The sequence below is a fragment of the Anoplolepis gracilipes genome, chromosome 14, assembly GCF_047496725.1.
Source record: "Anoplolepis gracilipes chromosome 14, ASM4749672v1, whole genome shotgun sequence".
Taxonomy (NCBI): Eukaryota; Metazoa; Arthropoda; class Insecta; order Hymenoptera; family Formicidae; genus Anoplolepis; species Anoplolepis gracilipes.
This window is the reverse complement of record NC_132983.1, coordinates 3066134-3091948: the sequence shown is the minus strand read 5'-3', so window position 1 is coordinate 3091948 and position 25815 is coordinate 3066134. Positions and strand designations below refer to the sequence as shown.

The following is a 25815-nucleotide window of genomic DNA, read 5'->3' as shown; positions in this document are numbered from 1 at the left end:
TAATGCGTAAAATACTTTAATCAAAGCAATCTTACAACTTATTGTATAATTATATAAAAATTTCTTTATTACATTCATTATAATGAAAATATAATCAATGATGTAAATAATTTGTAAATTATTTGGGAAAAATAGAAATTGCTTTATGGACACATATATTTATTATAGACATAGGTAAATGTGAATTAATAGTGAAAAATATATAGAAATTTACTTTAATATACATACCTGAATATAACTCTGTGCTATTATATATTATATATAGAAATTTATTATATTATATTAAATAAATATTTTCTCTCTTTCGTCGTAACTATTTAATTATTATCAATATATTACACGTATGTTTGTTTTTTCTCTCTCAAAAAAGGAAAGAAAGTGAGGAAAGAACAGATATTCTATTATTTTATTCTATGATTAAAAACATCTTAAAAACATTAATTAATTTAATACAATTTAATATTTTAATATTTATCTCTCATGAAAATATTTTTCAATGCGTACATTAATTATTTTTTAGAAATATTAACTATATTTTTAACGCTACAATTTGAATTTTATTTTAAAGTTATAGGTCAACGTAGAGTTGTCGACCTCTTGACAACCTGAGAGGAGGAAGAGATCTGAAGCATCAGGCGAGTAACTATGGGGTGAGAATTTGTAATTTATTAATTTATTATTTATTATTTAATAATAGAATAATTTTAATGCTCGCGATAATTATTTTTATTAAATAAAAGAACATCATATAGGAATTCTAATGTGCACATGTCACAAATCTAAATAGAACAAGAAATATCAATGCAATTAGAACATATTCGCAATCTTATAAATGTAAAAAAAAAATAATAATTATCGCTGCTAATAAAACTTTTTAGGTGTCGAAAAAATAGTTTCATGGATTAGTATTTAAGATTTAATTTATTTAAAAGTTTACATAATATGTATATTATAGATATTGTTATTTAAGTTCTCGATGAAACTTTTGAAGTTTCATCGTAATACATATTCTGAAAAAAATTCATCACGAACCTTAATAATCTTCAAATTTCACTACATCAATTTTATTCAAGTAAAATTTAAGATACTACGTGAGAATGATACATATTATAAATTGAGCTGCCATATCTTTCCCCTCCCTTCCCTCCTAAGAATCTTGCTTACCTATTAAATATTTATTTTTTTTTTTACAGTCACAAATTTCGAGAGTATCGTTTACTGGAACACTATGGTTTAAAATTTATTTCTCGAGTTAGAATTATATAGAGATAAAACTATATATGTCAACTTTGTCGTAATACGCTAACTCCGTGGGATAGATTTTATTTTGAGCCGTTTTAACGGCTGTGACGTTTTGTAATAAAACATGCCTTAATTTTCATTACAATATAAATACTTTTGCTACAGACAATACCTTTATACATATAGATCAATAATATCTTTATAGACGAAAAAACGGTATTTATCGGAGATAATACGCTATTTCTGATTGTCTTTACGTATATCTGTTTCTACAAACGTATCTCTTTCACCAAAATACATCGATAACAACATGAAACTGTTGAAAGAAAAATTTGATTCAAAGTATTACCTAAACGTATTCTCTATGATTTTTTCAAATAAATTGTAATTGATAAATCTCGTCAAGTTTTTAAATTTCCGGGCAATTTATTCCTGATAATTCTATCGCGTGGAAAATTAAACTCATCGATTTTTCGACGATTGTAAATTGTTTTATTTTTAATAAAACTAATATTCAGTTGTTCTATTATTGTTAACTAACAAATTCTCTCTTTTGCTGTTCACAACGGGATAAACCTAGAGAAATTTTATGTAGCCTTTCTGTCTAGCTGTCATCGATTCAAAACTGTTTTTATCCATTGATCTACAGCTATCAAACATACACATATATTGGTACGTTAATATCGTTAAGACTATAGAAATGTATTTCGTACACATTTTGGATTGAATCGAATCGATCCATATGTACATACTTGAATTGTAGAAACGATAATTGTAGCAAAAGAGTGGAAAACTTCAACAGTAAAGAACGTCGGACATACAGATATTCTTCGTTAATGTAATATGAACAATAAATTCTCGCATCTCGAAGTAAATTTTTCCTTTACTTTATAATTTCGATCGCTAGGAGAAGGAGTGCTTTAATAAATTATTTGACTTTTTTAATCAAAATTGAAATTTAAAAAAGTAGGTATATACTCGATATTAAAAGGTATTTGCTTTACAATAGATTTCCTATCCGGATTTGTGTCTCGCTTAATTCTGATTTAATTGATTTGAATATTTCTCGTTTTTTTTCACAACAAAATTAAAAAAGAGTTGAGGAGTTAATTGAACTACTATCGAAAATGATTGCTGTTGATGAAATGACGTTATCGTTAGTGGAGCTTTAAGGAGATCCTAAAAAAATTTAGTAGGTACTAGTAAATTTATTTGCTGGTCAAATATTTGCTTATAGTTGAACGATAACTTTGGCCATTGAGCCACTGCCAAAGGAATCTATATATCGTTGCCATAATCCTGTAATTATTGCTTCCGTATCCGGTGTGTTTAGTCATCTAACTCTGCCCGATGGCGAACGTAGATGTGATTTTATATAACCGGTTCGATAATCGATCACGTCGCGCGACGATCCGTCTGACATGCCATGCCTGTGTCTCCTGCTCCACCTGCAAGCGAAAATTATGTTATTTGTGTTGATTTAAATAAACGTCAACTAGGGATCTTAATTTGCATGCAAAACGCGATTTTTTTTTCGACGTGGAAACAATCTCGCGTGGAAACTTTCAGACTCTTCGTTTGCTTTACTTTATCATGAACGGTATATAAACAACTGTGAAAAGAGAAAAAAAAAATAATTTTTTTTATAATTGTCCTCTTTTATTTTTATTCCTATTTCTAATGTATAAGAATAAATGTATATTATTGCATTTCAAGTTATCAAAGAGATTTAAATTAAAATATTTATTGCATTTTATTTAATATAGCAACTTCAACAAGGAAAAATGAATTCAACTTATTATTGTGTTGGACTTGAATGCGTGACGTTTCTCACGTGTAAATATAAATTGCATTATATATAATATGTTATTTTTATATTAAAAATTTTTTCTTTTAATTTTTATATATTAATATAATTGTCAGAAAATCTTCACGCAAAAATATTCAATTTATAACTATCGCAAACAGTCACGGATATCCCATTATTACAAGTAAAAATGTATAATTTTCTGTGCGCAATTTACTTAATATAATAAAATATTCTCCGATCAATATAATCGATTGTCACATGGGATTGACCGTCCGTTTAGCAAGATATGCAATTAACGAGCTGAATCACAACAGTAATTATGTCGCCGAACAGCATGACACATGCCGCAATGTTTCATTCCGAAAATTTGCGTGGCACACACGAACGATGTATATAATAAAAATAAAATTTATTTGGAACATTCACACGAGACAGAAAAACTAAATGAATTACTACGAACAAGTAGATGCGAAGAGAAAGGAGAGAGAAAGATTTGAAGTTTTACCAAGACATTCCTTATCGTGCTTTCATATACAGGATATTTTACAACTATTGGCATTTAAAATTTTGATCAATTAAATCTTCTCTTATAAAAAGTGATTGTACAAATTTCGCGACACTTTACAACTTACAAATATCGGAGGTGACAAGCTTTATTTTTCAATTTTAATTAAATTATTTTTTGTTTTAAATATAATTTACCACCTTCTTATTAAATTATGAAAAAAGTATATACTTTACGTTAGTAAAAGAGAAAGTGGTAACATAGAATATACCCTGTATATATATTCGCTAAAGTTCGGCCTTTATGCTACATTGCATCAATCAGTTAGCCGCCTAGCTTAAAGATAATCAGAGCAATAATGACATTGCGCAACTAAATATTCAGCGCCTTCGACTGCCACTGGCTCTAGCACAAATCCCTGCCAATTACCCCCAGCACTTTCCCTTATACATATCCCGAGCGACACAAAACACCAAGACGCTATACGATGCTACCTAGTCGCCAGCCAACTATCACACGCTCGATCCGACCTTGATCTTCCCGCACCTGATCTTCCTACCTGATATCTTCTTTTTTACCGCGGCACGCGTGGCTTCGCCACCAGCCTGATAGTTCTCATACCTTGCTGCTGATTACGAGGATCGTGCGAGTAGCTGTTGCTGACGACGGTGGTGGAAGTCGAGGTGGAAGGAGGGACACGGCGTAATTGGATTTCGGAGATCGAGCTGAACTGTTGGGAGTTGTTAACGTGTCGATTAGCTGCGGACTGACTGCTCCCGCTGCCGGTGTTGTTGTTGTTGTTGTTGTTGTTGTTGTTGTTGTTGTTGTTGTTACTCATCGGTAGCAGCGTCTGGCCATCTCCGTGAGCGGCGATTACGCCGTAGCTCCTCAGACGTTGCTGACGTTGCTGAAGAGGCGCCGCGCGACTGCTAAGGAAAGTCCTGCCACCCTGCCGTTGGCCGCCCCCCGTGGTACTGCATATATATATATCAAGCCCGAGACTCTCATCAATCGATCTCTCGATTTTCTTCGCGCGGGGACTTCTGTTGGGGGTGGCTCCTCTCGACGGCGTGTCTCGTTGGTCTTTTTTTTTTTTTTAGTGTAATTAGGAGGAACTTCGCGTTCATCAGCGATATCGTCTCTTACTCAAGAGCTACGTTCCTCGTGCTCACGTTAAATCTCGGCGATCGGGGTAGATCGGGGTGGAGGGCATGGACATCTCCGTCGTAGAAATTCAGCGATTTGCCATAAAATTTCACTAAATTATTGATTGTATAATTAGATGATATTATGCAGTTTAACAAAACAAAAAATCAATTCCTGTGGTTAATTACTGTTAAATTATGTATATAAATAAAGACATTCTAAAATATAATTATATGTAAGAAAAAACATTCCTATTTTCAAACATTTTTCATTTGTTTTTTTTTTCTTAATCTTTACAAGTTTATTTATATATTAAAGAGAAATTTATATTAAAAATTTTTAAATAGGAAAATTATGTTAATTACAAAAAATAAAAATAATTAATTTAAATTTAAATATAAACTTACAAATATCGCAGAATTTCTATGACGTTCCGGGTCACTAATTAATCAGGCGGGACACTGGGCCAAACAGACAAAAACATGACTAAATATGGGAGTTGAGGGAGAAATAGATGTACCGTTCCAAGATGCTTTAGACGACCGTCAAGGCAAAAGCAACCTCTTAAGATTTCCGAGGAGAGACAGTGACGGAATTAAATCATAAATCTAGCACGTGTTTCATCATCGATCCAATTTTGAATAAAGATTTTGGATGAATAAGAATGGTTGCTGGCATACAGAGGAACATCGAAGTTAACGGAATGATCAAAAGAAGCAAGTGATATCGGGAGAAAAAGAAGCGTAAATAAAAAAGGCATACCGTTTTGCTTTAAGAGAAAAACAAGCCAATGAAAAGTAAGCCAAGCTCACACGTGTCCATGCAAAATGGAGAAAATCGAGAAAATGTTATAAATCATGCGCCTATTGACATTTATACCGCTTGCTCTTTTACGGAAAATTTATACTCTTTACAGTTTAGCTAAATAATAATTTATCCGATGTAGTAAAGTGAAAAATTACGACTACAAATTTCCTTTTGGAAACAATCTTCTTGTTAGTTTACACTTTTGGAAACAATCTTCTTGTTAGTTGTACACTATTTTTTTCAATATATTGGAATATATTTAAAAAAATAGTGTATATATTTATCGCATAAATTTAAATATTTTTAAATGTCGTATATTACAGAAGTGACATATCTCTACATTTATCGAATATTTCAACTTTTGGACCGCGCTATTTCTTACATCGCAATCTTACAATGTTTGTGCATGAATAGCGTTTAGTTATTGAGAAGGAGAATAAATTTTCGATATAACTAGAGCAAGACACGTATGAGATGTATTTTCTTACCTTGCACTGTGACTCATGAGGACTACGTTTCTGTAACAGCATATAATGGTCCTGATTGTTGGGAAGCGAGTGATGAAATGTCGACATTGATTTCACAGACAATAAGCAGCTTAATAAGCAATTTAATTATTTATTTTTCCAATTTTTTAATCTAAACAATTCAAGTTCTAAGAACCGAATAAGGTATGTTAAAAATCTGACGAGCAAGTTTCATCAATAGCAACAATTTTTACATCATTTTCTTAGCAAGAATAAAAGAAGAATAATATTTAGATAATATTTGGATAAATTATGACGAATGTAAGGTATAAAAAATTTAACAACTTTTCTAGATAAATTCCAACAATCGGAAATAAATTTCTTGATGGATTCAAGTGTGAAAATAACATATGAAAAATACTTTGTAAAACTTATTTTTAAACCCTGTGTTGAATATTTGCAGAATTATATAAAATAATGGTAAATGCCAGAGAAAATTAATTATTTTAATTACGCATCGAAGATACACTGTTCTTGAAGCGCAGTTTAGAAAATATTAAATAGGAGAAGAACTAAATAAAAAGTAGTTTGGCTTACATAGATTATTAATTCATATTAATATTTCACGTTGTATCTAAATATATCACTGGTATTTAAGCGTAAATTCTGCCAAGTTTTTATCCCGGTTACATTATCACTTGTGTATGTATGTGCGCTATATAAAATATGATCATATCATTTAATTATATACTTTAAACCTGTCGTATATTCCAGGCTTCCTGTAAAACAATATCAGTGCTAGTCTTTAATTTCTGTTAAGCGTGACAAGAGTGTGCACGAGTTTGCCTCTAAATGCGAAAGAAAATCGCAATGCTCGGCATAATCGTTCGGCTGATATATCTATGCAGCGAAATAAAATATTTCATATGAAATTTGATATGTTTATCGCATGGAGCTGCAAAGCTGCAAAATGGCTGATGAGACGCAAAATAAATTCGAAGAATTTGCGCTTTAAAACACAAATTCAAATCGAAACCGTCGAGGATCTCTCAAATGAAAAACGATCGCAAGTGATATTCAATGGTGAATTGTAAAAAGAATTCTTAACGTTCTCGCGCGTTATTAACGATCGCGTTTGATCAGGCGATTTTTTTTTTTTTATCTGCGACGAAAGGGAGATTTTTTTTATTGAAATCATACGTTGTGCAAAAACGGGTTTATAATTGTTTAAAAAACGCGGTCTATGTTTTACGCGGTATATACATATTTTAAAAGCAGTTTAGAAAATAAATTTTGTATACGCTTTCAAAAAAATTGAAAGAATTAAGGCAGCGTATAAATGGAAAATATATACATATATATATATATATATATATATATATATTTTTTTTTTTTTTTTTCAAGCACTCTACTTGAGTGAGACTACGCGCTGCCTCTATTCTGGTGCCAAACAAGGTAAAAAATGATAGTTTGTATCGTTGCAAGAATAAAGAAAATATATAGAAAGAGAAAGATAGAGAGAAAGAGAGATAGATAGATAGATAGATAGATAGAGAGAGAGAGAGAGAGGGAGAGAGAGAGAAGGAAAAAGAGAGATAGACAAAAGTAGGATATAGAAGTTTCTAAAAGAACTAAAGACTAAAAGAGAAAATAAATAAACTCCGAATTAAAAGTGCATACCACAGAACCGCATTATATATGGAATACAAGTTAAGAAAACATACCGGAGCAGCCTCGTTATATAATCGGGCCAATTATCCGGAAACATTACAAGGAAGAAACCGACTGCTATGAAGATCATGCCGGCCAATTTCATACCCATAAAGTACGCCCCGTAGAAAATAACGTCCAGTGCTGCATCAATTATATATATATATGTGACGATTAGTAAGACAACAGAATGGTGTACATGAATAAAAGTAAAGGATAAATATTGCGATGACGTAATTCGAAATTTTTTTATGCGCGAATAAAGAATATTTTAATTTTCTCATTTTTATCGAGCAACTAGGTTTTCCTTTTAATTTATTAATTAAATTTAATCAATTTACGCGAATACATATTATTTGAAAGTAACTAGTTGATCGTTTTGTACGTACCAGCGGACACAGGTACAGCTGTGATTAATCCAAGAGTAATGAACAGGTCGTAAGTGAGGGCGATGCTGAAATTGCCGAGCATATTCGCAACTGCAAATAAGTCGTTCAGGGTGCATGTTAATCACAAGTATACATGAGTTTACATGTATAATAAATCTAAGTTTAGATTGATGTAAATTCGGACCTAAATGGAGGATGCTGGCGGAGAGTAACGCTGCCCACGGTAATCTTCCCCAATGCATAGTTTCCGCCCCGGAAAAGTAAAGAGCTAGACAAATCGGCCATAACAAAGCGGCGTTGCATAAACCGATGAGAGAGAAAAATAGAGACATTTGGCCGAACGTAGTTTCTCCTATTACTTTCTTAAAGAGAACCTATAAAGGAGGAATTATATTTGTTAAAAAATATTCAATATTAAATTAAAAATTATCTTACATTGCAATTGCGATTGCGCGTGTAATACAGTGTATTACATCGCTTACTTTGTAAACGGCAGAGCCAGCTGCCGCTGCGGTAGCAAGAACGACACCTCCGAGGGTCGGACTTCCGGTTATACCGTCCATATAAGCTAAGAGCGCGATGCCGGTATTGCACAGGATCACCGCGACTATCTGTAACAGCAATAAGCAAAACTTCAAGTTTGATAATGAAATTAAAGCCTTTTATCATGAAAATTTAAGAAGAGTGCATTCCATCAGGCACCAAAAAATATTCTTTAATTTTTAATTTGCGATGCTATCTCGATTTACATCGAATAAATTTAACATTTTTTACAAATAAACAAAATAATTTTTATATTGAGTTTTATAATATTTAATATAATTAACACATTTCTCTGTCTTTTCAAAGAGATAAGTAGCATCTACTAAACTTTAACGACCGTTAATAAAATTAATTTCGACATTCTTTCTTTCTCTCTTTGTTATTGAAAGGAAAAAAGATGTATTTTTCTCTTAAAATTACTAACCCTCACACCCACAAATTGTTCGTGAAGAATGACCCATGAGAGCAGATAGACGCATGAAACATTGGTCGCGAATAATGCCATTACGTCCGTAGCTAACAGTATTCGCAACGAGAGTATGTACAAGTAATTCGTGATGACCCACAAGCAGCAGAAGAGGCTGCACCTGAGTAAAAAGCGGCCGCCGGTGAAGCCCTTATCGCGAAAGCCGCGAAGGCTCTCGGCGATTATTTCGGAAGGGGTGGCGCACTTGGTTCTGGCAGCCCGACAGATGAAGTAGACCGGGAAATACAGGACTTCCCAGTTGGTGCAGAACCACGTCGTGAAGAAGGGTGCGTCGTAAGGAAGGGTGATCTGATGACAGTTATCGTTATATGTCATCGTTAGAAAGGCGAATAAAAAAGAAAGAAGGAGAAGCCTGAAGTAAATAAGCTCACATGCTGATGATGTAAGTCATCCGTGGAGGAATTCGTGGTGACGGACGTTTGCGAGATTTTGTCGCTTGTCGACTTGTGAAAATACAAATACTTGATGCAATGCGTCGCCCCGACCCAACTCGCCGTCACGCATATCGTCACGCACACCCCGAAATATATCTGTAATTGAGAATAATGTTGTTTAACAAAAAAATAACGTTTTTCCAACACAGAAAAGAGAGGAATTATTTTCTGTAGATGTTTTTTTTTTAAGCTGAGTAGTAAATTTCTAAATTCTCCCTCACGATACGATTTGGAGAAATTTGCGATTAAAGTTGTAAAGAAAAAGGATTATTAGTTTAACGTATCTTATTATTTTTATAGCTACATGTGACTTGATTCAAAAGAAATTTGTCGCATTGATTACGATTAATAGAATATTTATAATTAAATATGAAACAGTTTATTATATGAAAAACTTGCGAATTCAATCATTGAGGATCAAATAATTTTTAATCGTGTATAATTTTGTTTTTAATCTACATTTTTGTTCCAAATTGTAAACGATGATTTTAGTCTCAAGATTAAGATTACAATGGACCTTTTTTGCGCTCTCGGCACAGCAGGATGCGAAACACGTCGAAATCGAGCTCGGTCGTTGAACGACCGGAATCGAAGTCGGGGTCACGTGAATCGACGACCGAGTTTGTGCTGTCGGTTGAGCTTGTACACTTCCGGTTCCGCTATCGCCGCCGCCGCCACCGCCGCCGCTTCCTACAGCACTTCCGGTGGTCTCCAAAGTACGACAACTGGACGCAGAATCGCCGCGTCCATCGGCGACGGTGCAACCCTGTTGTTGCTCGCATCCTGAAATATTCATGGTCGGTCTTCATCTCTCAACGGGGATACTTCTACCTAAATCTGTTCGTTTGTAAAAGAAATTTTAGACACAGATACTCAGCGTGTATTTTTTTTTTTTTGCTAACTGGACTACCATGATTGTAAATAGATTATCGTGAATTTTGTGCTCCAGGCAATGGAAGAAGCTACGAGATTAAATCTATTTTTATCCTCTCTCTCTCCGTCCAAATAAAGCTGTGTAGGAAAGGTGTATGTGTGTGTGTGTGTGTGAATGTGTAAGCTTTGCATGTCTTTAAACAGCTCAAAGTGATACGACGTGCGCAGCTTTTCGTAAGCATGTCCTGATTTCGACATTTTTGCGATTTTACCTTTAGACTATTTATAGAGGCAAACTAACTTTAGCAAACCAAAATATTGCACGCGTATACTATGCGAGCACTTTATATAATAATGTAAAGAAGCTGATATATACTGGAAATTAGTAACTGATAATTAATATAATGAGCTAATATAGGCTTTCTTAGAATTCTAAGTTTCTTATAAATATGCTATAAAATCGCTACAAATCCACCGGTGCTAAATCTGTTGTCAGATTCTTCAATCGATATTGGAATGAATCGTCGACGATCATTATACAGAGTATCATAAACCAACACTATGTCTCCTTCCAGTCACAGAATCCAGTCATAAATCGGTCTTTCTTCGTAAAACTTGATTAGGAATACAAATCATTATTCGTTTCTAATATTGTTAATACATGTAATAATTTCATAATCATTTTAATTTAGAATTGTGTACGACTCAATTAAACTTCTGAAAAAAGTCCGTACATAATCATATATAAATCTAATACATATATATATAAAATACAATATATAAAATTATATATGAAATGTATTTCGATATATATATTCGATATTCCGTTTATGCAAGAAAAATGTGTGCAAGAAGAATAAGGGAAAAATAATTTTAAAAATATTTATATATTTAAATATTTATTTGATTATATATTGTTCTCGGGATGAACTTTATACATGTATCATATGTGGATAGAATCTTAAAACAATTATTACCGAGAAAATTAAAATCTTCTAATTTTCATCAAATAAATCATATTATTTAGAGTACTTGTGGTTAAAAGGAAACGTCCGCTATAGGAATATCAATAGTCCGTATATAAAAGCGCGCCATCAACTTACCTGCGTGGAGTGCAACCTGGATAGGAGTGATGAAAGGACCATGAGTCTGTTGATCATCGCTGAGGGTTATATTCGACGTACGCGATCGTCGGGGATGAAATATCGTTGGTACCTCACCAACCCCTCCGCTACCCATGGCTTAAGCGCGTTCTTTAAAACATGTCATTAGAGAAAGAGAGATTGCGTTTACCGCGACAGGCTACACCGGCTACGTCACTTCATCAAAGGAACATCATCATCATGCGGGACACTTGGTGCAACTTGGCGAGTTTGCTACGAATGCACGACTTGTTGATCCCCCGACGTATTCGCGGGCGACGCATGTAAACATTTTTTTCGACACATGCGACGCCCGCATGTCAGAGTGATTTTTTTATACAGTTTCTTTTCACAAGAGTTCTATTATTTTCTATTGTAATTGAACAGGTGCATCTTACGATCAAGAGTAATTAAAAGGGTACACTAACAATAAGATAGGAGCTTAGCAATGATAAATAATCTCTGCTTTTATATTTATTGAAGATGAAATAAACGAGTTTGAAATTGGTATATAATTCTTTCGATTGGAAAAATAAATATATTTATTTTTAATAATAATATATATATATATATATTTATTTATATATATTTATATATTTATATTATATATTATATATATTTTTATATTTATATTTATTTATATATATTTATTTTTATTAATTAGTATACTAATTGTTTTGTGTTCTGACTAAATAAATATAAAGATTACTTATAAGATTGATTAATTTCAATGTGTTTAAAATTTGATAGTATAGTGTCTTTCAAAATAATTGGACTATATATTTCTAGTAATTATACCAGTTTCAAACTCTGAAATTGCGCGAACAAATTGCGTTAGTTAGCGACATTAAGTGTTTTAAATTAATAGATAATTACAGAGAATGAGCATGCAAATTTTACAGTGCATTCTATCGTTAAAATCAAAAGTATAAAATTAGTCAAATTAAAAAGAGCTGACAGAATAAAAACATGCAGTTCGACGAATAAATTATGTAGACTCGGAAATTGTCATATAATTGTATTTCAATAATTTAAAAACTATATTCTAACACAACAAGATTATTCAAAATTTTGATGACTTTTCGCTGTTAAATTAATTAGATAACAATCTTTGCTTCGAAAGTAGGATGTTTAAGATCAGCTTTGAAATATAATACACAAATTTTGATGTAAGAATTTCAACGAAACTTCAAGATTAATAAATTTAAGGCTGGCTATTTTCAAAGTAAACGACGAAATAATTCAATTCAGTCATCAAAATATCATGAAGAAACCGACTCGTCTTTACGCGATAACCGACAACAATGGAATGTAAAACGCTCGGAGAAAAACTGCGCGGAAAATCCACTGCTGGATTTTTCATCGAGCTTAAAATAAGATAAGATCGCGCACGTACCTTCCTTACGTCTCTCCTCCGAAGTCGCGCCGTTTTCGACCTGCGACGTATCCATGGTTCATGGTCCACCCGGTGATCTGGCCGACTCCTCCCGTTCAATTCGACAATCTGTCACGGGATTGATGTCACAATAACGACATCGCCGTGGATCGCGGGCTTACTCTGACCTCATCACCCACTTTCGCCCGTTACGATTATCGCAAGAACTCGCGGCGTAATTAATCAACGGCACGATCTGTCATCGTCAGAAACGCGTGACCGTGATTACAGTTACCCTGCGCACAATTTTATTTCGGAGGATCTGTATTTGCAATCTTGGCGCACAGAAAAGAAACTGTGATTTCTACACGCGTCGCACTAATTGTGATCGGAGACGGATTCTCGAGCAACCCTGCTATGCCATTGATTGCCAAGCGAACCCTCGTAAGCGGCCGTTCGTTCACCAGGCCGCTCGCGTCTGCGCCTGTACAGCCCGCAACTACCCTGCTGGCGTCGCTGCTCCGATTACAACTCCTCCGGGTATACACGATATACAAAGTGTCCCAAAATACCACTAAATAACATTATTTACCGGGTGTCTCAAATCTTGTGCAAAAATTCTTTGAAAATTCTCTGATCTTTTAAATATTTTTATTCAAAGCTCATCCCAGGAAATTTCTTAAACAGAATATTTTTTTTTAAAGATTTTTGGTGCAACTTTTTAAGATTATTTATTTTGTATGGATTTTCTAATACAAAAAAAATAAAACACTTAGAATCACTTAAGTTTTAAATGCTAGTTTTGCAAATGAAAAAAACTTTATAAGAGTAAAATTATCAAAAAGGAAATTGTTTAAAAAATTCTCCGGGTTTCAAAATAAAATTTCCACGAGAATTCTCTATAAAAGAAATCCCTGAGAATTCCAGATTTTCCAGAGTAGATACGCAATTCTATTGCCTCGATATAAAAAGATATTTTTAATGAAAATAAAACTTATACTTTGTATTAATTAAATCAACACTCTAATATTTTTAACATAATTCTAAAAATATTAAAGCCACCTTTTATCAAAATAGTCGATACTTTACATAAGGTATTCGTAATTTCTTACTTCTTCTCAAAATAATATGAAAACAAAGATAAATACTGCGGCAAGTATCTAAATAAAGATTTTTAATCAAAATAATAAAAAGATATAAATTGCAGAAAATTCTGGCCGTCTCGAATGTATTGTTAAATGAAGCACATATGTGCCACTACTATACTCGTTAAAACTATATGTAACAATATTCTTTCAGTTTCTTATTTTCATATATAAAAAGTCTCATATTATTTTCCGTACGCTTAGATTTACAAAGTTAAAGTAGCGCACGAACAGCATAATCATATATAATCGATCGTAATTGACGCAAAGCTAGCTCACCCTCCGCTCGCATTATATTCCAAGTCTTTTCAAGAGTCGCTTAAGAATTCTATAGTTTCTACAATTTGATTTCGCGTGATACAGACTCGAAGGGAGCTTTTTCTTATACATACATATTCATAAAATGCGGTCTATTAATGTCGCATAATATCGTAAAGAACTCACGAAAGGAACAAAGGATACAAAAGGTTTCAAATAAAAAGTCTCAAATATTGCAAGAGACTTCAAGTATACAAAGAGAAAATCATCGATAAATAGCTGAAAAAATATTTTTTTATTCCGTATCTTTTTTCTTTCTGAAATAAAAGATTTAATTAATTCTAAGACGACGTACGAAGTAATACGTCTCACTCATCTTACTTTGCTATTGATTTAAGCGTCACTACATCTGACAATGAATAGGAAGTATGCGATAATCTCGCGTTGTGTTTCTTCTTTTTGTAAGAAGGCATAAGTACAAATATACAAGTATACAAATAGAATACATTCATACATATTGTGTGATATGTGTCCGCGTGGTAAATTACAGATGGTAAATACAGATGGTTGAACGTTTTACAGTAATAAATATAATATACAAATTCTCTCTCTCTCTCTCTCTCTCTCTCTCTCGCTCTCTCTCTTTTTATATGTGTATACAAATAAATGTACAAAATTAATTTGCAAAATAAGAAATTACTCCGCCAGAAGTAAAATTCTATTTCTTTCAGATATAAAGAGATACAAAATCAATAATCTCAATTCTACATTTTTATAATCAATTTATAATTCCAATTGATAATTATAATGTAAAAAAAAAAAACAAGAAATATTTATTAATAAAAGTGCGAGTTGCGTTATTAAATTACAATATAACCAAAAGATTGTATCAAGATTTTTTTCACAGATTACTTCCATCTATATTTTTACCACTATAACAGAAATTAAGTTAATAAATTAAATAATCAGTAACAAGTCACAAAAAGCCGCGATCTAATCGCGGTTGTATCGTAAAATAACACAGCAGTTAAATCAAGTTAATTTGAGGTATAATTATCGTAGCATTTAATGTAGCAAGCATTTTTCTCAAATTCTATGTCTAATTTTTGAAAATTGCAATTGGCAAGCAATATTTGCAAGATAAAACTTATCTCCAAATATATATATATATAATTATAGATTGTATATTTACGAATTAAAATTTATACGATGATAAAATATTTTCAACGTATAATAATTAGATGTCTAACAAATGATGAAGTTTTACATCTATAGAATTATTACATATTATTCAATATATATCTTTTAAATGTTAAATATTATTACGCTACCTGTGTTATTCTAAGATAATCGAAACGCACCTAAGGGGAAATGTAAAAATTCCCTAAATATCACATTATGTTTATGCACTGGTTAAGGCTCAGGAATTTTTACTCAGTCTCTCTCGTTATATTTCTAACTACAAAATATCTATTATGCAACTCTTAGAGTTGAACGTCACAACGACACACATATCATGTGTAAATAAAACGGCAAGATAAAAAAGTTTTGGCCGGCGCGTTTCACTATTTAAGCGTAATAAAAAAATGTTCCTATTTACACCCACGATTTTTTAATTAAACATAAAAAAGGCACGCATGTAGCTATTAATAATAATATTAATAATAATATTAATAATAACATCATTTTTATACCATACACATACATATATATATATATATATATATATATATATATATATATATATTATATTATATATGTATGTATAAATAAAAGTTTCCTACTGTAGTACTCGTAGTAACAATTTTATGAAAGAAAATTTCTCTAAAATGTAATATTAGTTTTTATTGACGTAAAAGTAGCGTTTACACCTTCATAGATACTATGAGGTATTTAGCTTGGTATACGAACATTATTTCCGAAGTAGAGAATTTATGTACATAGCTGCACAACAGCCTAAAAAATATTCACGCATATTGGTTATACATACTGATGCATGTTATATATCCTAAATTGGAAATATATAATTAAAAGAGTAACACGCGCGCGCGCGCGAGATACGTGTTACTTCGATCATTAAAATTAAATACAATTATGTAAAATACACACATTAAACAGGATATAATTGCACTTTTCTTAAGTGCAATAAAAAAATAACAATAGATTATATGCAATAATATCTGCCGTCGAAAACACATAAAATTAATATATACAATTTTTATACAATTTTGAAGAATCATAAGCTACAGTTGTAAATGCCATATATTTTACCAGCGTATTTTTTAAAATGTATGGAGATAAAAGAACAGTTATCCTTTTCATTTCTACACATTATTGATATTTTAATATATTAATTGTTTAATTTCTTAATTGTAAAATAAGCATTAAATGTATCAATTTATAAAACATCGTAATAATAAGATCGTTAATAAGATCTTAAAGAATATGCATTTTGCTTAAAAATATGTCGTTTAAACCCTTTACACGTACAAAAGTTTTAGTCGTAGCCGTAAAGCGTAAGCAAATCGATCACTCACTGTGCGAAATAATGCGAGTATTCGCGTTACTACTACGTATTGTAATTAATCGATTTGCTTATGTTTTACGATTAAAACTTTTTTATACGTGCAAAGGCCTTTAACAACGTTAAAAAAAAAATTTTAACAAAAATTGCATTTTTGTTGGATCGCTATTATGATTTGTACAGGATATTTGGTACCGCGACACATCGTTAACCGAATTTACAAGCTATACTATAACATTCTTATTAATTTGATCGGTATTAAGTGCTATGTACAATTAAGATATGTGCCTACACATTACTAATTTTCATATAAAATATACTTAGGTTTTGCAATAGGTAGCTTTGGGATTATTAATAATTCTTGTTTATTAGATGAGCGATCAAAGTAAGTTATATACACACAATCTTTAATACAACAAATGATTTAATATAATCACACGTAATCAACTTTTCCTAAGCAAACGATAAACAATTGAGTACATTTAAATCGTAAAGTATCGAAATTTGGATATTATCCTCAACTATTATTAATATTATTGTACTTTATGCTTGAAAAGAGAAAAGAGATGCTTTTCATAATATAATCGTTACTGAGCGTATCTTCCTATGTGTCGACAACATAATGAGCAGTAAGAGATGAACTGCTATTCTCTTCATATAAATATGCAATCGGATGAACGCGGATTTATTTTATTCCTAAACAAAAAACAGATCACTCTTATTTTCTACTGGACTCGAGCCTAGAATTACGCAATACTAAATTGCAAACAATTTCTGGAAACTCTATACAATTATATACAATTGCTCGTTTCCTTTTTTCATGTCTAGTATTGTTATTTTCTCTCTCATATCTGTATGTGTTTCACGGAAACAATATTCTTTAACAAAATTCAATAACGCAAATTATCTCGCGGTATTTATATTACCTTCTGGCTATTATTAAAAGGCACACAATATTATTTCACACTGTGTTTCATATAATTTTATATAACTTAATAAATATATAAATTAATAAATTATTTTTATGTATAATTATTTACTTAAAATAATTTTTAATAAAAAAAAAATTCATGTATAATAAACAAAAAATAATATCTTGAAGCATTTTCCATTCTCTAAACTACTCAAAAAATTATTATTTATTAAGTGAATTTAATTGTGGTAATTGATCATTATTCAAATTATATTATTGTTGTATCATTTTAATTTGCAAAATTATAACGCAATATTGTGCATAGAGTGTAATATAATTTAAAGCTTTTGTTATTTGCTATTTTTTAATTTGCCATCATTCCATTATGATTAATAAGAGTATGAATATTTTTTACATGTATTTAACTCTTGGTAGTATCACAAAATATCGATTAAATCATATTGATAAGAGGTTACCATACACTTACAAATCTAAAGATATAAAGATATAATTTATTCACTACGAAATATGCTCGGGATCTTTTAAAGACAAATGATTTTTGTGCTTTACCTTACGACCCTGTCTTTTGGATGCTTTTCGAGTAACCTTGGATTCTCTGGACTCTTGCACTTGTTTGTTGAGGCCCAGCCTGAAACGCACAGGTACTTTCGAATCAAGAGTACTTTCATCTGTAAATAAAAAATAAGAACATAACGAGATTTAGTAAACACAAAAAATCAATTTTTAAATTTATTTTTAAAATTATTTTTTGTGACTATAAAATATTTTCTTCACACATGTATGCAAAATAATATAGAACTAACAATCATCTTAAAAAAATAAAATATTTTACAATTTTTTCTCAACAAAAGTGATCAACAAATATTAACGAATGTTATAAGTTAAAAACTTATGTTAATGTGCCATATGTGTGTTATAAGAAAATATAAATACCTTCAGAACCGTGTAATTCCGTTAGTGATCTGTGTAATACAGTAACCCGCCTAACTTCTTTTTGATTAGCTGTAGAAAGAGAAACAATATTATTAGAAGTGATTTGTACAATAATAAAAAAAATGTTAATCAAAATATGTATAAAGAGAATGTATGGAGATATTGCACAATTAAATACATTATTACTTACATTTGTCATCAGTATTAAGGACATGTCTCTGATTAACTTTCTGATTATTTTTCACAACCCTGCAAAGAAACGCGAAATACAATAAGTAACACTGTCAAAAGAAAACAACAAGAATATCATTTGAATAACTTGCTGATATTTACTCATTAACAACGCCTTTGAAAGCTGACTGCACCAGTCTAGCCGATTGAATCGGTACTGTTCTGTTCAATCTTTCTGCGCGCCTTCTGCTGAGTTCCGCTCGTAAATCTCCTTCTTCATCCACTGCTATATCTTCAAATATAGAGTCCATACTTTCTTCGGAGACCATCTCCTTACGTTTCTTACACTTCTTATCTTTGCCGATACGTTCAGAAAGCGGCAATTCGCTTTTCAGCTTTCCTACTTGATATAACTCCTTATCGCGTTTCTTCTTTTTCTTCAAAGACTTCTCTTTCTCTGGTTTTTGTTCTACATCTATGCACGTATTTATAGAACTTGTAATAATAGTCGGAGATGTATTTTCTACTGTTTCTTCAAACTCCTCAAACTCATAATCTGCCAAGCAATCTATCTCTTGCACATCAAACTCCTCTATAGTTTTGGTCGCTTTTCTACTACCTAATGGAATTTCTGTTCCTTCCGAGGACTCCACTTTCGTATTCGTCGTATGTTTCTTGGATAATTTAATCTTTTTATTGGCATTTACAGGATCAATAGGCCGCGTAGATTCAAACTTTTTTCTCCTTGCTTCGAGCACGGGATCGCTAATCGTATCAACAGATTCCTTCACTGTTTCGATCGTCGCTGTTGATCTTTCATACGCTTCATCCTTTTGTTTTGCCCTCATTCTGGGTATTTCTGGTGATGCTGTACTTTTGAAAATCGGAGGTGAGTCTCTCACATATTGGTCTCGATTGATATCCGGAGTGATGGAACGTGGTCCGTGCTTCCTGGGTAATTCTTTAGGTGACCACTTGGGAGATCGTCTCCGTCGTGGTGAAAGGCGGGGTGAGTGTCTCGGGGACGACCATGGTGATCTGTGAGGCGAGAGTCGCGGTGATCTCAGACGAGGTGATGTTCTACGCGGCGATACTTTCGGCGATCGCAAACGAGGCGATCCTCTCCGAAGAGGAGACAAACCGGGTGATCTAGATCTAGATCTCAATCGACGAGGCGACACTCTTCTTGGCGATAATCTAGGAGACTTGGATCTGGATAATCTAAGGGGTGGCGAATAACGTGGCGATCTCGATCTCGATAATCTCGGCGATCTAGAGCGTGATATTTTGGGCGAACGCAACCTTGGAGACTTTGAGCGTCTCGGTGATCTCGATCTATGTGGCCGAGGTGATCTGGAGCGCGACGAAAGCTTAGGCGATCTGCCTCTCGGAGATAATTTCCTCAGCGGCGATCTCTTCGTAGATGTTCTGTTTGGAGATCTTCGCGGCGAGAGTCTAGGTGATCTAGGTCTAGGAGAATATCGTGACGACGGAGATTTGCGAGGCGATCTATATCTCACCGATTCTCTCGGAGATCTTTTCGGCTGTCTAATCGGGGATTTTCTAGGAGATCTTCTTGGTGATTTCTTTCGTGACCGTGACCTTGGAGAAAGTGACTTGCGTTTTTGACCAACCCGATTTGTTATGTACGGAGAAACTGATCGTCTATCATTCTTCACAATTGCAGTCAGAGCCGAGGTAGTCGTACTATTTCTCTCTTTCTTACCGCAATTCTCGTCCGATTTCATTTTTTGATCAAAATTTTTATCTCCTTCATCACCCTTCATTATGCCCTTAATTTCGCCTTTATTCAATTTTTTCTCTTTCTTTTCAGACGGTTTATTTACATCATTCATTTCCCTCTCCATTTCATCCATTAAACGTTCTAAACTATCTTCTTCCTCGAGATCAGCCATTAATAGTACATCATCATCGTCGTCGTTACCATCTTCTTTTTCCTGGTTATTTCCATTCTTTTGCGAGCTCTCTGTAACTTCCTCCTGATTTTCCTCTATCAAAGACTCTTCTTTTTCTTCTTTCGCTATAATTTCTGTCTTTACAAAAGTTATATTACTTTTTTGCTCTTTTGTGTCTTCTTCTTCTGAAGCACTTCCACTATCCTTGAAACGATGGAATTTTGATATTTCTGAAATTATATAATTAATTTTTTATTATTATAATTATTTTAAATTTATTTTTAATTTTTAAAGAAAAAAATAAATGCAATTATAAACATTAATCTAATGTGATTAATATCAATTATATAAAAATATGATAAATTTACCTTGTGGTTCTATGCGTGGTTCAGTCTTTTCTACATTCTTAGTTTCATCTACAGAAGCTAACTGAGTCTGTTGAATTGGAGAAGGTTCGTCTACAGGAACTATGGCTATCAAATTTGGATTACGAGGGCTCTGGTAATATACATTCTGCAAATATAAATTACAAATGTTTAAACATGTGTTAAGAATTAATTATTTATAAATTATAATTTAAATCTTGCTCTATGTATTTTTTGAAAACTTAGTGCGTCATTTATTCAAACATATTTTAAGTATTATAAAACAAAAAAATTTAATTTATCTTCATCTTCTGATATAAAATTGCTTTTTTTTTTTTTAAGTTATATGAAAATATTGCATAAATTAAATGCTCACCCCATTTTGTCTTTGTTGTGACCTGTTGTGATAAAAATTTCTTTTTATAGGCCGTTGACCTTTATATGGGAGACGAGATGGTTGTGTTACTTGTGGAAAAACTTTCTGCAATGACCTTTTATGCGTCGCATCTTTAGTTCGCAATGACTTAAGCGCTGCCAATCTCAACGCTTCCACATCCTCGTCATCGTCATCCTCGATTTTATTTTTTGATTGTTGAGGAACTACAACCATCTGACAAGATATAAACACTGGATGAAATTTTATGCAGACACATAGTACTTTAAAAGGAGATAGTGAAAAATAAAACTAAGTTTTGCAACACATGTCGACAACTCAGTTTCGAGTAGCACGCACAAATAAACAATTTTATTAGGAGATATAAATAATCGCACGTTTGTTTGTGTTTGCTACGGGAAGAAATAAATTTCCATTTTTTATGGACAAATTTGTTTGAGGTTGTCAAAGAAAAGTGCGTCTTTCTTTTAGCCCCTTTCAATCGTAGCTTTTCGTCGACGAGCAAAAAATATGTTAAGGAACGTGAGACTTTTGTGGCGTATTCGGTGAACGCGGCTTACCTTTTGGCGATGATCCATTTTATTAACAGGAGCGCTGGGAAAGAAGGACAGTTGCGTTCGCGACGATCACCATTCGCATGGACAGTCCTCATGCAAAACTCACGCATGCAAATGTAACGATGGCTCACGTCATTTGCTTATCACGAGACGACACATTTCTCTAATCAATTATCAGACTATTGCAAATTTCGTTCGCATAAATATTATTTGTCCGCACTCCCAATCTATCAACCCCACTGGCCCCCACACACATAAATAAAAATGGCGTTACATACGTGTGGGGGGACATAAAGCTTACCGGACATAAACTATGAGATTTTATTCAGACGGGAAGCTCGATCGAATGTTTCACACCTGTTCGAGAGGCGATTATGATTGGCTATTACCAACTAGATCTAACAAATTATTGGTGATGACAGATGGACTCCCCTTCTGACTTCCGACACATGCGCGCCAAATATGGTATAATAAAGTGTTTTAATATACTATAGAGAGTTCGCTGTACACGCGAAAATCTGGCAATTACATAGTAAGAATTGTTCTTGATGTAACCTAATATAGCCTGCATTATACACCTTGGTACATATTTCATTTGATGATATGTATTCTTTTCAGGTGCGTAAAAAAAGGGAGATGTTTACAAAATATTTCGTTCTTTTCGCTGTTGCCTTTGCTTGTTGCATACTTGCTAGAATATGTTACCTGATATTTATCAAACACGATAAGCCCAGAGAAAAGTCCCGTCCGGTTAAAACAATGATAATATTAGGATCCGGAGGGCACACAGCTGAGATGCTGCGCGTCGTTAAGCATTTGAACTTTAAGAATTATTCGCCCAGAGTGTACATTCGTGCTCAAACAGATAAACTCAGCGCAGAGAAGGTCAGGGACCTGGAGGATGGCAATGAGGATTACAAAATTGTAGAAATTTACAGGAGCCGGGAGGTCCTACAATCGTACTTTACATCAATTTGGACTACTGTGTTTGCTACTCTGAATTGTCTTCCAATTTTATGGAGGGAAAATCCAGAACTTATTTTATGCAACGGTCCTGGCACTTGTGTCCCTTTGTGCGTCATAGCCTTTTTGTTTAAAGCATTATGCATCACACAGAACGTTATTGTATTTATAGAAAGTTTCTGCAGAGTCAAAAGTTTCTCGTTAACAGGAAAGATCTTGTACTATTTAGCTGATCATGTCATTGTACAATGGGCGTACTTAAGTAAGCCTTTGTATAGCAGAAGCGTCTTTTTATAAGTAAAACCTTTTTTTTATTTACATTATAATAATTTATAAGTATTATATTTGAGATGTGTATATGTATGATTTATAGAAAATGGCTCGCAGTGCTCCTATGATAACAGTACCCTGGGACTTGTTAGCAAAAGAATTGGAACATATACCCATGGAAATAAAATTACATTTGATACCCATAATCAATATGCTTCGTACATCTGACAAACAATTGTAAATAAAATCTAGTTGGCAATATTATCTTGCATACAAAAAATTAAATTTATTTTAATAAGTAAATTTTTAATTAAAAATTGAGCATTTATTTTAATAAATATATTAATTTTTAATTTTATACAAACATGTTACTCTTATTTAGTTCAATTGAAAGAATTTATAGATTTTTCGAAACTATACATTTCATTATATTGATTATTTTAAACAGTACAATATATTTGATTATTCAATATATATAAAGATTTGTTCTTTTTACAAGAGCTTCAGAAACATTGATAAACAGTTCGATAACAAGAGTAGAAGCTTGTTTAGATCGCACATGGGAAGTATTGAACTCAGGCTACTGGAAAGATGTTCCAATAGAATATAGATATTGTTATTCTCTGTGCGTTGCTGTAAAGGTATACAATATAAATTATTGGTTTAAAATAATTTATATATCTTTTATTCAAAAACATACTGGTTTATAAAAATTTCTTTTAATTGTTATATTTAGGCAATATTATTAGAATTTCAGTATGAAATCAATGCTGAAAGCTTTAGTGATAAAGAGGAGAAGAAAAAGACTGTATTAAGGAATATTATTAACCAAATTGATAAAGGCATTCTACTAGGTGCACCTCTTCCTAATGTACCAAATTTATTGACAACTATTGCTACAAAACTAAACAACTATTGCACTGGTAAGAATATTTTTATGAGAAAATTTATGTCAATAAAATAATAAATCACACATATTATTCTATTGCATTTTTAAATTAACAAATTTTTCGAAATTTTAACAGAGAATTTTGGCGCTACAAATCTAGAAGAATTTTTAATCAATCATCAGGAGAATAGTGATTTAATATCTAATTATCCAGACAGGCACTTTGAGAGACCTTCGATGCAGACATTTTATAATAAAATTTTTGTGCCCAAACTTCCAGCTATATTAACAGGTTTAATTCATAATTACTACAAATTATAAATTTAATTAAGATAATTAATTTACACAACAACAAATATTTTGTTTTACATTATAATTTGTGTCAGGAGACAAAAGTAAATTTATTTTGTACAGTATAAATAAAACATCTAATAGTTTATAATATAAAAAAAATTATTCAAAGAAAATATTAAAAATTATTCTTATATATTCTATATTCTTATATCTTATATATTTTATTATAGATTGTATGAGTCACTGGAAAGCATTAACATTATGGAAAAACCCTAATTACCTGAATAAGATTGCGGGGTCTCGAACAGTACCGATCGAAATTGGATCTTCTTATACTGAGGAAGATTGGACTCAACATCTTGTTAATTTTTCTGAATTTTTGCAAAAGCACGTTATTACAAATAATAGCGAAGTCGGCTATTTAGCGCAACATCAATTGTTTGAACAAGTAGTATTACAGTTTATAATGTGCATACATACATTGACACACACTCTTGGTTTATAAAATTACAATCTTGAAATTGATCTTAGATACCAGAATTAAAAGAAGATTTTGAAGTGCCGGAATATTGCTGTTTCTCGGATAGTGAGGAGAAAGATGTGGAAGCATCAGAGGTTGACATAAATGCTTGGTTTGGACCTGCTGGTACAGTGTCTCCTTTGCACTTTGATCCGAAAAATAATCTGCTTTCTCAGGTAAAAAGATACTCGATGCGATTAAAATTAGTCGAGCTACATTATAAACTTGTTCACCTTATTTTTGTATATAAAGTATATTTCACATATAATAATTAGTGTGATTATTTTTCTCAGATATTTGGTTACAAAAGAGTTATCTTATACTCTCCAGTTGAGACAGATAATTTATATTCCTATGATACCAAATTACTTAACAATACTGCACAAGTAGATCCAGTGAGACCAGATTATGATAAGTGGCCAAATTTTCGTAAAGCTGATGGCATGACGTTTCATTTAAAACCTGGAGAAATGCTTTATATTCCACCAAAGTGGTGGCATCACGTGACTTCCCTTACCCCGAGTTTTTCGATCAGTTTCTGGTGGCATTAATTTTTAAATAAAATTTCAAATCAAGGCTTTTTTATCATAAAATGATTTTATTCTATCTTTGTATAAAAGTTAAAATCCCAGCCAATCGTAATAAATCACTATTTACAGGCAAAATTATCCAATCAATGATATAATTAAATTAAATAATTAATTAAATATAATAATCAATAATATAGGATAGAAAAAAAATTATTTTCACAC

The 25815-nt window shown here is 32.2% G+C and overlaps 3 protein-coding genes across 11 annotated transcripts; 1 reads left to right on the top strand and 2 right to left on the bottom strand.

Annotated features, from left to right (window-relative positions):
• Positions 1-1029: 1029 nt before the first annotated feature.
• On the bottom strand, positions 1030-13427 carry LOC140673247 (solute carrier family 35 member F3). Of its 5 annotated transcripts, none has more exons than XM_072906077.1 (11): positions 12952-13427; positions 11517-11666; positions 10058-10323; positions 9478-9636; positions 9044-9394; positions 8559-8687; positions 8261-8450; positions 8077-8166; positions 7702-7831; positions 4104-4531; positions 1030-2690 (listed from the first exon to the last, which is right to left on the bottom strand). In XM_072906077.1, the coding sequence occupies exons 2-10, from the start codon at positions 11650-11652 to the stop codon at positions 4132-4134; spliced, it is 1851 nt and encodes a 616-aa protein (XP_072762178.1). In that variant the 5' UTR covers positions 11653-11666; positions 12952-13427; the 3' UTR covers positions 1030-2690; positions 4104-4131. The 5 variants fall into 5 exon arrangements, with proteins under 5 accessions (XP_072762178.1, XP_072762179.1, XP_072762177.1 ...); XM_072906076.1 differs by having other exon boundaries at positions 1032-2690; positions 4179-4531; XM_072906079.1 differs by lacking the exon at positions 4104-4531 and adding an exon at positions 5999-6028 and having other exon boundaries at positions 1033-2690; positions 12952-13423.
• Positions 13428-14609: 1182 nt separating this feature from the next.
• LOC140673246 (uncharacterized) lies at positions 14610-22401 on the bottom strand. Of its 2 annotated transcripts, XM_072906075.1 has the most exons (8): positions 22131-22400; positions 21553-21786; positions 21180-21324; positions 19058-21041; positions 18915-18973; positions 18725-18793; positions 18341-18459; positions 14610-17553 (listed from the first exon to the last, which is right to left on the bottom strand). In XM_072906075.1, the coding sequence occupies exons 1-8, from the start codon at positions 22146-22148 to the stop codon at positions 17548-17550; spliced, it is 2634 nt and encodes an 877-aa protein (XP_072762176.1). In that variant the 5' UTR covers positions 22149-22400; the 3' UTR covers positions 14610-17547. The 2 variants fall into 2 exon arrangements, with proteins under 2 accessions (XP_072762176.1, XP_072762175.1); XM_072906074.1 differs by having other exon boundaries at positions 14610-18459; positions 22131-22401.
• A 259-nt stretch (positions 22402-22660) lies between these two features.
• On the top strand, positions 22661-25737 carry LOC140673252 (bifunctional peptidase and arginyl-hydroxylase JMJD5). Of its 4 annotated transcripts, none has more exons than XM_072906093.1 (8): positions 22661-22745; positions 23464-23597; positions 23860-24001; positions 24097-24283; positions 24386-24541; positions 24774-24991; positions 25075-25239; positions 25357-25737. In XM_072906093.1, exons 1-8 carry the CDS (start codon positions 22731-22733, stop codon positions 25612-25614), a joined length of 1275 nt encoding a protein of 424 aa, XP_072762194.1. In that variant the 5' UTR covers positions 22661-22730; the 3' UTR covers positions 25615-25737. The 4 variants fall into 4 exon arrangements, with proteins under 4 accessions (XP_072762194.1, XP_072762198.1, XP_072762196.1 ...); XM_072906097.1 differs by having other exon boundaries at positions 22691-22709; XM_072906095.1 differs by lacking the exon at positions 22661-22745 and adding an exon at positions 23226-23352.
• Positions 25738-25815: the final 78 nt, after the last annotated feature.